At 53.0% G+C, this 12,278-nt stretch overlaps 1 protein-coding gene and 1 pseudogene across 1 annotated transcript in view; both read left to right on the forward strand.

Annotated features, from left to right (window-relative positions):
* Window positions 1-9,509, forward strand: part of LOC119094482 (ryanodine receptor) — a 39,563-nt gene extending 30,054 nt beyond the window's left edge. Inside the window, exons 43-47 of the mRNA XM_037217542.1 lie at window positions 4,540-4,693; window positions 5,594-5,623; window positions 7,796-8,010; window positions 8,989-9,143; window positions 9,451-9,509. Of these exons, the coding sequence (XP_037073437.1) occupies window positions 4,540-4,693; window positions 5,594-5,623; window positions 7,796-8,010; window positions 8,989-9,143; window positions 9,451-9,509 (613 nt within the window). The remainder of the gene's footprint in view (window positions 1-4,539; window positions 4,694-5,593; window positions 5,624-7,795; window positions 8,011-8,988; window positions 9,144-9,450) is intronic.
* A 921-nt stretch (window positions 9,510-10,430) lies between these two features.
* LOC119094483 (ryanodine receptor-like) overlaps window positions 10,431-12,278 on the forward strand; it is a 4,166-nt pseudogene continuing 2,318 nt past the window's right edge.

Here is a 12,278-nt window from a genome sequence, read left to right on the forward strand (position 1 = left end):
CGTGCGTTGACCCCACAGCGTCCTCCGACCGTGGCCGCGCCATGGCCTGCAGTCAGCGGCGGCGAGCCCCGATCGACCTGCGCCGGCGCCGGGCGGCCGTCGGAGCCGCCATCGGGGCCAAGGTCACTGTGCTCGCCCGGCTGCGCGTGCTTCGCCCGCGGCCCGGATGCGCCAGGGTTATGCCCGCCGGCGGATGGCGCGAGCTGGAGCGCGCGCCGCCAGTTTTGCACGGGTGTGACCTTGGCCGGGGCGTGCAAGGCCACTTCCTGTTCTGCAGCTGCGGCGCCGGTCCGCCGGCGGTGGGGTGTCCTGCCGGCCGCTGCTGGTGTGCACGGGACCGGCCCAATGGGAGACGCAGGGCGGAGGGTTGTGCTGCACCGGGTCCTGCCGCGTCGAGCGCGTTTATACAGTGGAACATCAAGGCCGCATGAACGCTCTGATGATGTCACGATATGATCGTCGCTCCACGCAAACTGATAAAAATAAGAATAAATGGTAGCCTCATTTCCTGTAAAGTGAGCATGGATGGGACAAATTCGTAAGCCGTCAATCACACTTGCGAAGAATCCGTCAGTCGTAATGATCTAAGCGGGGCAGGGGCGTAAGCGAGTTACCGAAATGGGATGACCTTAATATCACAAGGTCGCAACATAACATGTTTGTATCGCGTCAGAGAAGCAAATAATTTGTCCATGGCGCATAAGACAATCGCATGTTATCAATCTACTTATCTGTACATGTATATATAGGATTGCTAATTGTTGACAAACATTCACATGTATTTTACAACGTGCAACAGTTTGATAGGGGCCGCGCGCAGGGGGCATCCAGGGGGGGGGGGGGCGCAGCGGTGTCATGCCCCTTGGGCTCGGAAGGGACTCATAGGCTCTGAAAGAGCTCAAAGCCGGCAGGAACAGATGCTTTTTAACACAAAACGTAACAAAGCTGGACACTTTTGGGCTCCCACGCGTCCAAGACCAGTCGCAAGCGAAAGTGAAGGGCCACGACCATACAAAAATTATTCTTCACTGATTGTGAGGTTCGTGATCGGGATGCCATAGGGCTCATTACGCCTTACGATTAAGGCCCTACGCTGATTCTGGGAGACCTATATGCTCTTTTGTTGGGTCAGTCCAATCGTGGAGGAGCATTCCACGCTGCACTTACTTTCTTCGCATTTGCCCGGAGGGCCTTGAGCTGTTGCTGGGGCCCTTCCTGCTACCGTGCCGAGGCGCTCTTGTCAATCAGGAGCCTTTCACGGATTCTTTCCATTCGCCCGAAGCGCTCTGTACGCTATAACCGGGAACCACATATGTTAACCTGCCGGAATATTCTCGGTTGCTCAGAAGCCCTTCACGTTGGCCTCGCTTAGCCTACCGACACATTCGCGAGACGCCCATGGACTCCCCAAATTGGTCCAGGGCCTTTCAATTCACTGTCACTCACTTAGGGTCTATGCTCTTGTTGGGGCCCCATCTTTTAACCTGCTTGGGCACACACGGTCGTCCGGGCCTCTCCCAGCTGGGTCTTGGGCATTTACTGTTTCAATGGAGGGCTTACACGCTTGTCGAAGCCGCCATCCGTTGACCTGCTCGGGCACACAGGATTATTTGGTAGGCCTTGCACAAGGAGTATTTGAATGTAGGTAGGTTTATGTACGTAATTTTACGTGCCACTGACATACTGGGCGTATGTATATACATATATATATATATATATATATATATATATATATATATATATATATATATATATATTATATATATTATATATATACATACATATATATATATATATATATATATATATATATATATATATGCATGTATGTATATATATACATGTATATATATATATATATATATATATATATATATATATCATTTGTCTTAAAATTCAATAGAAGGATTATGGGCCTTTTGGAGGAGTCCCAGACTCTAGTTAGCCGCACAGTGTTGCATGGCCTCTCCCTTGACGAAATATTGGATGCGCCCCTGGAGGCGCGTGCCCCCTGGTGTCTTCCCCTGCATACGCCCTTGAGTCGAGATGTAGTGTAACAGGCTCCAGAGTATGAGTCATGTCGGATGCTCATAATATAACCACGGTAAAATTAAGATAGGTTTTTAGTTGAATTATTTCTCGCCCGCAAAATAATATGTTGTAGGTCATCGCTTCACTATGAGCCTAGACGACGGCCCCTCGCTGTCAACGAGGGGACGTCTCATCGCCGCTCATTACGTGGAGCTGAGGGGCACCGTGACGCGTTCGGCACTGACGTGCGGTGCGGAAGATCGAAGCGTGCGATGGTAATGGAAGCGTGCGATGGCAATGGAAGTAGCAATATCGAACGGATCTTTGTAATCAAGACGAAGTGCGTAAATGTTCGCGTGGTTGTGCAGAATGCGGGTGCGTAGGTGCAGGTGACCGCGGCAGCCACTTCAAATGGCGTATAGGTGACTGCTAACGACGATTAGCTTGACACGGGCGATCTGGAGTGGAGTCAGGTCAAAAGGCATTAGACTCTCTTTCCTACACCACAAGACAATCATGCTGACATTCTACTCTTGGTCCCTCGAGCCGTGTTCCCCGCCGTCGAGATGCATGCGGCATGACGAGCCGTCATAATCGGTGTCTTCTAGTCGTTCCTGTCGCCAGTCCACGCGAATCAACGTCCGCCATACACGCCTGTGTATGTAACCATGCACCGAACGGTACATGAGGTACATCCCCGCCTTGAGGCGAAAGAAGCGACGCTGTCGCTGAGGGATTTGTTTCGAGTGCGATGGCGACGAGCGTCCAGCAGCGACTCGCCTCACGCACGGCCTGCCCACCCTGCTTTGTGCCACGGCATCACGTTTTGCTACGTCGGTCATTCAACGTGGAGTTCATGTGAACGTCCGAGTAATGTTTCACGTCGGGTGTTTCTGTAGTCATTGTATTTCGATGCATTATTGTCATTTATTGTATTTGTGTCGCATTGTGCTATTACGTGTTCCGGGCCACTTCTCGTCATTAAATGGCGCGTGTTTATCTCCTCTACACCGGAACCACCTGTTTTCTTGCGCGTCCGGTCACAGCTACCGAGTTCTGCCTACCTTGCACGCCCAGACGCTCCGCCGGCAGCCAGACGCGCCCCGCTCTCGGGCAGCGGCGTCCCACACGCCTCCTGAGAACGTCTGCCGCCCCGGTCCTGAATGGCCGGCAGGTGGTCACGTGCCGGGCCCGGCCAATCCGGGTGGAGCCCGCGCCTCCATGGTTGCGCTTTACGCCACCGAATTCATGATCGGCCAGTAGCTGCACATAACACGGCGCGGGCAATGACCTTGGAGGTGGCGGCCCTGATCATGACACGGCCGAGCATGGCCGCGCGGCTGGCGTCGGCGGCGGAGGTAGACGGCTCAGGGGAGGGAGGCAGCGGGAGCGATGCCGGGGTCGATTCCTGCGCGCCACGCTGACTGTTCGTCTTAGATACCGAACGGAATTTGGTATCCGCATCATTTATGGATCTGTCCGCGCGACAGGTCGTACGGGATGTTCGAGAAACTACAAAAATATGTTCTGTGCGCTGGGTTCCAACCGCCGTTACACATCCGCTTATGCAAGCGCCTGGGCGTCAGCTCTCGTGGTCGTGCTACGGCCAGCACGTTGCCGTGGCAACCAAAGACTTGGCGTGGATCAGAATGGTCGGAGTTAAGTGCTGCCTCCGTCACGTTCGGAAGGATTAGGTTGGTGGATGTGCGAGGGCTCCCCTGGTCTTGGGGGAAGCCTGGTCCGGGCTAGCACCCGCGAGGCCCCAGTTATATCCCGCGCGCCGTTGCCGCATGATCGGAGGCGCAAAGCGTTGGTGCAAAGCAAGATTGCATACGAGTCAGCTGAGCGCCATGGAACTGGGCTGGGCTGCCGGCCAGGCTGCTGGTCCCTTGGCCGGTACCGCGCACTGATGTCCGGTGGTACACGAGTGTACAAGATAAATTTAAGTGATCAGGGGTGAGGCCGTCCAAAATGGGTATGCGTGCACCCATATGAACGCCCGGCGATTTGGATTCTGGCGTTTGGAGCATGCCCCAGTATGCGCATACAGTAGTGCCAATGAATTGGTTCTGCTTTTACGTTAACTTTGGAATTGGGAACCTTATTCTTCACGGTCTCTTGAACAGGACCGGAGGTCAGATATTCATCATCACCACAGAATCAACCGGGCGCGCCGATGAAGGCTTTCGTGGAAATTCAAGCTATAGTGACATGGTGCCGCGATCTCGGTGAATCGAAATTGACCTTCAAACCATCGATTTCCTTAGAACGTTTGGTTGGAACAAATGCAAATGTCACACTGAAATGGTTGGGATGTTAAAAGCCCACCGCTGCTCCGCCTGGCCTGTTTTGGTGTGGCAGGGAGTCGGTTTTCCCGACCGCTATATACGCTCCTTCTCACTGGCTAACTACTATTATAACGCCGTGGGAGGAAGTTATTGTGATGGTGTGAAGAAGGCTCTGATCCAGCCACCCGAACGTGCTGACCTGAGCCATTCTGTTCCGCAGGTCCCTGGTGAACAATCACGTGTTCTTCCAGCACCCGGACCTGGTGCGCATCCTGCGGATCCACGAGAACGTGATGGCCATCATGATGAACACGCTGGCGCGGAGGTCACAGGCCGAGAACGAGTCGGCGGCCAGCACCGAGGCGGACCACAAGGTCAGGTCAGGGGAGGTTGCCCAGCACGGGCAGGACACAAGGCGGGGCGCCCAGCATGGGGACACGTGCAAGGTCAGGTCTCGGGGGTGCTGTCTTTCACATCAGATCACAAGATCAAGTCTCCTGAGGGACGTGGGCCAAACAGAGTTCAGAACAACAGCCTGTAGACAGAAGTCTGGTCTGAGGGTAGCTGGGTTGGGGAAGGCACTGCTGCACGTCCCCCTACCTCGCTTTCGCTCGCTATGCATTTCGTGTTCTGGCGCGGTGTACACTGCACATTGCTTGCTTGCTCGCGTGCTGTCCGCTGGTGTGCTGATGTATGGCTTTGATATATAGTATATAGTGATCTGCCTCGCACCGGGCTGTAGCTCCGCCATAGAAGAAAGCCGACTAAAGCAAGGTTGTTTCATTTTGCTTTCGCGAGCCCTTTTGCGCTTGTGGTATACATCCCGTATGGCGTGTTTCTTAGTTCCAAGCGCCCGTGGGAGTTAACTATGGATTATTGATGCGGTTTTTAATGGTGCCTTCTATTTACAGTTTCTTTTACCGGCTATTCGTGCTAGCTTGTTTGCTTGAGCGCCCATTTTTGGTGTAGCTTCCACGCATCCATTGTCTTTTTTGCTTGAACAGACAGTTAATCGCAATCGGTCACTGAGCGCCCTGGTCTCGTTATATACTATTCCTGCCAGGTTTATTCATTTTATTGCCAACTTAACGCATCCAAGTAGGCCCATCTCAGTTGATATGCACATGGACAGAGCACTTTCCTGCCTTAGACTTGTTGACTTTTGCAAGTTAATTTGTCACCCTCGGAGCTTCCCTAGGACTGCTGCTTGTGGCCGACGCCGCCATACGTGGTCCCCGTTTATTTCACCTTTCAACCTGGCGTTTCGTTTTTAGATGGCTCACGAGCAGATGTCGACGGCTAAGGTGAGAACCGCTTTCGCATGAAGGCTCGCTTCTGATCGGCTGTCTCCGCTAACCCCGTCTCTCGCTGGAAGTGACGTCACATTCTTGGCTAGAGATTAGAGCGCTGTTGTAAAGTGAATCACTTTTTGTCTCACTGGCGTTGTGTCGAATTTGGCGGGTGTTGCGTGAGTCTCATGCCTGATTGTTTACCTCGTGCCTTTGCTAAATATTGTTCTTCGATTTGATAAACGATGTTTGCAGTATTTTCATGAGATTTGTGTATTTGAAGTATTTAGTAGATGTAGACAGTGACACTTGTAAATAAGGCAGGTACTATAAATATCACCGTAGCGCAAATAACTTTACGATTTTGTCAAAATATTCACCAGTTCAATGACAAATTCCTTGGCATATGGAGAGGCAACATGCTGATTTTTGTGGTGATCTGTTAGATTTGGACGTAAGCAGCTTTTTGGAATTATCGTCAGTGTAGAAACCGTTTCAGGAAAACAATTATTGACTTGTTCGGAGTAACGGTTCTGGAGTGACGTCTCGAGGATTTTAGAGGATGCGTTACAGGTTGTCTTTCGAGGCATGCCAAACCTGTAATCCATTTTTAAACGATGAATGGGCCATATAATGAATGAATGGGATGGGAAATTAAACGCTAGGTTCAGTTTTTCATATCGATGTTGTCTAATGCAATGAACTTGTGAATTGCAACCTGCGTGAAGTATGTCGACCTCAAATATTGTAAGACTGAAATTGTTGACAACGCAACTGCTTGCTTTGCGACATAGCAGCGACATAGTCCGTTTGATGCAGCTTTTACCTACCATGGTAACTGAGGATCAGTGGTTTGATTGTCTTTTGCTTTGGTGTTTTTATTGGCCTCTTTCCACGCTATTTCGTAATGATTTAATGCTTCTGTTTCCACTCGACCACAAATCTGCTGCTATAAAACCTAACAAGGTTGTTAGTTCAAGCGTGGCCAAAATGAACGATACAACATTGTGAATAGATTAGAAACAACACTTATAATCCTAACAGGATTCGCTTTTCGCGGTATCACCAGCACATTCAGTTTATTTACGTCAGATTAGTTGGTCTGTCCCGGTGGCACAGTTGGTTGGGGCGCCTGCCTCCCGATCCACCCTCCCGTGGCAGGGCGGGTTCGAGTCGCTTTAGGGCGCTCGCTATTTGCCCTTGGCAGGTATGGCCTGCGGCCGGTGGCAGTGGTCGCGCTAAGGGTCAGTTGACGTCAGGGGGCAGGGCGGAAAGTGCCGAGCATTGCGGCGCGTTAAGCTTTCGCCACTAAATTCTGCCGTTGCCTGGAATTGCGCGATCGGATGGTGGGGGTCAGGGCTCACACAAGAAGCGCTGCTTAGCGTGAGCGCTGATCCCAAAAATCCATTCATTCAAAAGGTTCGGATCAAAATAAAAAGAAATAACTGGGATTTTAACTCGCTTGTTGTGTCTATAAGTCATAAAACACCAGGTCATAGGACCTTTATTATTTCAATGCATAGTACATAAATATTCATATGAACAGTTGATACAACACATAAATATTAATAGGCCACGTGCTTTGTTAATGCAATACCAAACTCAAGTTACTTCCCGAAGTCACCATGTTACTTCCAAGGTACTTCCTGGATATTTCTTGCAAATTTCAAACCCGAAAATATATGCTTTTGTGGTGCTTACACGCACCACAAGAAACGCTGCTTGGCGTGAGCGCTGATCCCAAAAATCCATTCATTCAAAAGGTTCGGATCAAAATAAAAAGAAATAACTGGGAAGTCTCATTGTAAAGGTCTCCGAGGAAAATAATGCCGTACAGGTGGACACACGTGCTTAACATAGTTGCAACATCTGAGCTGTTCTGACTGAGTTAATGGTGTCAGAAACAGCACGAATGTGCCGGTGAGATCTTTTTTATTGCGTCGGCTTATGAGCAGACGTGCACATGTCACGCGCGGATAGCAACGTACAAAGAATGAACGCATTTCAAATGCAGCTCGAAATCCACTGCATTTGCACGTAAGCGTTCATTTTGTACGGTCGTCTGCGCTGACAACTGAGGCATTTCTTGCGAAACTTTTTTCTTCTGTCCACTTCGATGCGGTGGCTTGCTGGTCGCCGCGAGAGGGTTGTATTGACATCACACCCTCACGTGTGGCACATGCGCAGGACACCTCGCACGAGATGGTGGTGGCCTGCTGCCGCTTCCTCTGCTACTTCTGCCGCACGTCGCGCCAGAACCAGAAGGCCATGTTCGACCACCTGCAGTTCCTACTGGAGAACTCAAACATCCTGCTGTCACGACCCTCGCTGCGGGGCAGCACGCCCCTCGACGTCAGCTACTCCTCCCTCATGGACAACACGGAGCTGGCGCTAGCGCTGAGGTGAGTTCACTAACCTCGACGACAGCTGCTCCTCCCTTATGGACAACACAGAGCTGGCGCTGGCGCTGGGGTAAGTTTACTACCGTCGACGGCAGTTACTCCTCCAACACGGACAACACGGAACTGGCACTAGCACTGAGTTAAGTTCGCTGCCAGCGGAGACAGTGGCTCCTCCCTCATAGACACCACGGAGCTGGAGCTGGCGCTGGGGTGAGTCCACCAATCACCACAGGCCACCTCTTCCTTACGGACGACACGGGGCTGGCGCTGGTGCTAAGTTAAGCGCACGATCGCCTGACCAGAACAAATCCTTTGACGCTACATCACCTCTCACAGACAATGTGGAATTGGCAATGGCAGTGCAGTAAGAGGCAGACAGCTGCTGTATGCCATTCAAATGATAGTCTTTGGTGATGGTGATGCCGCGTTTTGTTGTGGCAATTTTGTAAACCGAGGGATGTCGCTATGTCGGGGAATCTTCCATGATGACCACGAACACTTCCTTCAACTTATGCAGTCTTTTATCTTTCGCAGTATAATGATCAGCGAGATACGCTATGAGAAATGAAATACATTTAAGAGCTCTGCCTTGCGTTTTGAAAAAAAAACGCCCGCGATTTGTCTCAATTTCATACAGTTTGGAACCCGGTGAAGCAATCCGTGAAACTGATTTGTGAAACTGACGATGTACGCATGCCCCCAGTGTCGTTGGTGTATACACCTTATAATTGGACAAGCCTTCAGCCGTGCAATGTAGTGGTGAAGTTCCTCTTAGTTCTCTTGATAGCAGGCTTGTTTTATGCAGGAGACTTCAGCTTTTTCGGATGTAGGCACAGGTGTTGATGGATTATGTCCGTGTTGATTGTCTGGGGCAAGAAACTTTGATGGAGTAGGTGACGAACTATCACTAATTTGACTCCGTATGACAGTGGCGCGAGACGTTCCCACCCGTGACCGTCACCCGGCGTCCATCCGCAGGGAGCACTACCTGGAGAAGATCGCCGTGTACTTGTCGCGCTGCGGCCTCCAGTCCAACAGCGAACTGGTGGCGCGCGGCTACCCTGACCTCGGCTGGGACCCGGTGGAGGGCGAGCGGTACCTGGACTTCCTCCGCTTCTGCGTCTGGGTCGGAGGTACGGCGCCTGGCGCGCCGACGCCAGGGACTCCCGGGTGACCGGATACCGCTGTAGTTTGCTGGCAGGCTTTTTGTGGGGGTGGGCTTGGTGCTGGTTTTTGAAGGACGTTGCTCGAAATGCTCGAGCCTTGCCGATGACTCAAAATCAGCAGACACACCGGTGGAAGTTAATTGGCCGGCGCATGCGCTGGGACTCTAGAAATAGCGATGATGTTTGGGAGCGACGCTGCTGATAATATCACCGAAGGATCAGTGCTTGCCGCCTGCTGGTGACGCTCGTGACGCTGCTCGCCTGTGGCTCCCAGGCGAGAGTGTGGAGGAGAAACGCGAACCTGGTGATCCGGCTGCTGATCCGGCGGCCTGAGTGTCCTGGGTCCGGCGCTGCGCGGCGAGGGTGAGGGACTGCTCAACGCTATCAACCAGGGCCAACAAGGTGAGCGCGGCCAGGCTCTGGCCGCGGCGGGTCTGACGACCTGCTCTGCAGAGGGCCGCGGCGGGACTGGCGACCTGCTCTGCGGACGACCGCGGCTGGACTGGGGGCCTGCGCTGCGGAGGGTCGCAGCGGGACCGGGGGCCTACTCTGCGGAGGACCGTGGCGGGACTGGGGACCTGCTCTGCGGAGGGCCGCGGCGGGACTGGGGGCCTGCTCTGCGGAGGGCCGCGGCGGGACTGGGGACCTGCTCTGCGGAGGGCCGCAGCGGGACTGGGGGCCTGGCCTGCGGAGGGCCGCGCACGGGACTCGGGACCTGCTCTGGCGACGCCGCGCTGTTCATGCAGGGATCCTTGTGTAGACGATCAGAAGCTGACGTTTACACAGTTTACGACTGTGCAAGCAAAGAAGGCAAGCTGGTCTGTGAATGCATGTGGGACGTTTCCTGCAGTTGTTGTAAAAGAAAGTGAGAAGAAGACTTGAAGTTTATTTTTCCATGATGTGCGAATGGTTAATATGGTACGCTACAATAACACATTTCAATTATAGTGGTATTTGGATACTGTGCAACTAATTAAAATTCGATATTCCGTCTGTTGCGAGAAACTGGTGTTTGATTCACGGCGTTATCTTGTACAATACGAGTTTTTCTATCGCCAAGTGGGTAACGATACCATCCGCCGGTTTTCGATGCGTCCAGATGGCTGAGCGCATCGACGCCCAGAACAACGGAGCGATCGAAGCAGACTGGGGGCGCCTTCAGTAACCACCCCAAGCCCCTCAGCGACGACGACGAGGACTACATCAACACGGGCGCGGCCATCCTCAACTTCTACTGCACGCTGGTGGACGTGATGGGGCCGCTCCTCGCCCGAGGAGTTCCTCATCGAACAGGTACGCTGAGGACTGTCCTCCGGTCGGCCGGCACGGGGCGGGTGGTGTTTACAAGGCGTTATGACAGCGCTGACGAGCGGTGGTGTTTGACCGTCTGGTCAGGATGGTGTGCGGGATGGTGGCGGTATGGTCGGTGGTGGTGATAGCCGGGGTGGCGATCGATATTGCGACAGGTTTAATGGTTTTAAAGATTTACGCCGTGTAGTCGTTTTGCGTGCTGAAGAGCTATTTGCGGAACGTTGGATTGTTTACAGATGAATCCGTTCTACAACCTATCTGATTCTTAGACGACATAGTTGTTCAGGCATGATCGAGGAATGTCTCGCACATCGAACGAGTAGAACGGAACGTAAAATACTGACTAAACCAACGAGTATGCTCGAATGGCCTTGCCCGCTACCAGTATTCTTGTTCGGACCCGCGTCTGACGTGTCCGTTCTTGCCCTCCCAGGGGAAGAACGAGTCTCTGCGAGCTCGCGCCATCCTGCGTTCGCTGGTGCCACTGTCCGACCTGGAGGGTGTGTTGAGCCTGCCGTTCACCCTGCGGGACGGCGAGGCAGAGGACGCCCTCCAGCAGCGACATGCCCGCAGGTCAGGCCTCGACCAGATGAGGTCAATGATGAGGTAAGGTCAGGTCACCCTTTGCCTGACCCAGGGACCTTGAAGACGCGCAGCGTCGGTAAGGGAGAATTTTGACGGACCATCCCTCACGTAAGGGATCAGAATTGACAAATATTAGCATTTTCGAAGCGCATTCGTGCATCTTATATGCAGCTTTCATGACCAAGAGCTTTCAGATCACCGTATCGCCAGATTGTGACTTGTGACTCGACTCCATGTCGGTGCCCTTTCAGGCCTGATTCCTTCTCACAAGCAGTCAGTGGTGCTCTTCCTGGAGCGCGTGTACGGCATCGAGGACCGCGAGCTCTTCTTCCGCCTGCTGGAGTTTGCCTTCCTGCCCGACCTGCGCGCTGCCACCGTCCTGGATAAGGTGACGCAAGCTTGCTGCTCCTCCAGCATACCTGACCACTGGTGGTACCCGTACGGGCTGGATTGGCAATGTGCTGAATTGGAAGCCTAGGTAAAATTATAATGTCGTGCTCGCTCCGTGGACTTCGGATATTGGTGCTTGTGCTCTGATGTGTTGTGGAAAGATCTCCGTGGTGCCAATGTGGCGACTTGTCCGAAAAAAAAAACGGTGCTTGAAAACGAATGAAGCTTGTGTCGGTTTTTCATCATCCCGATCAAGATAGCAGCCACAGTACCCATCGACACGTGCTGCCTCGCGCCGCTCCGCCGTCACTCCGCTGCCTCCGCCCACCCTGAGGCCCAGGTCATGAGGCCGCCCTGCTGCGTCGGCAGAGCGACGGAGGCGAGTCCGACATGGGCCTGGCGCTGAACCGCTACATCGGCAACTCGATCCTGCCGCTGCTCATCAAGCACTCGCGCTTCTACGCCGACGCCGACAACTACTCCAGCCTGCTGGACGCACGCTGCACACCGTGTACCGGCTGAGCAAGAAACAGGATTCTGACCAAGGGCCAGCGGGAGGCCGTGTCCGACTTCTCGTCACGCTCACCAGGTCGGCCGCAGTGCGGGCGTGTGGTGACGACTGGTGGTGCGTTGAGGGTGAAAGTATATCGCCGGGTATATGTAGACACATGTGTAGTGCTCACATTCTATGTGCTGGTGCTCTAAACGCGCCTCGGGAGGCATTGACAGTTGATAAATTCGCGCTGTTATGCTCATAATCAGGCTTTTTGTCACTACGCTTGCACCTCTACCGGATGGTGTGTACGGCCCATCAGA

This window comes from Pollicipes pollicipes, unplaced genomic scaffold (genome assembly GCF_011947565.3).
Source record: "Pollicipes pollicipes isolate AB1234 unplaced genomic scaffold, Ppol_2.1 Scaffold_4002;HRSCAF=4701_pilon_pilon_pilon, whole genome shotgun sequence".
Classification (NCBI taxonomy): Eukaryota; Metazoa; Arthropoda; class Thecostraca; order Pollicipedomorpha; family Pollicipedidae; genus Pollicipes; species Pollicipes pollicipes.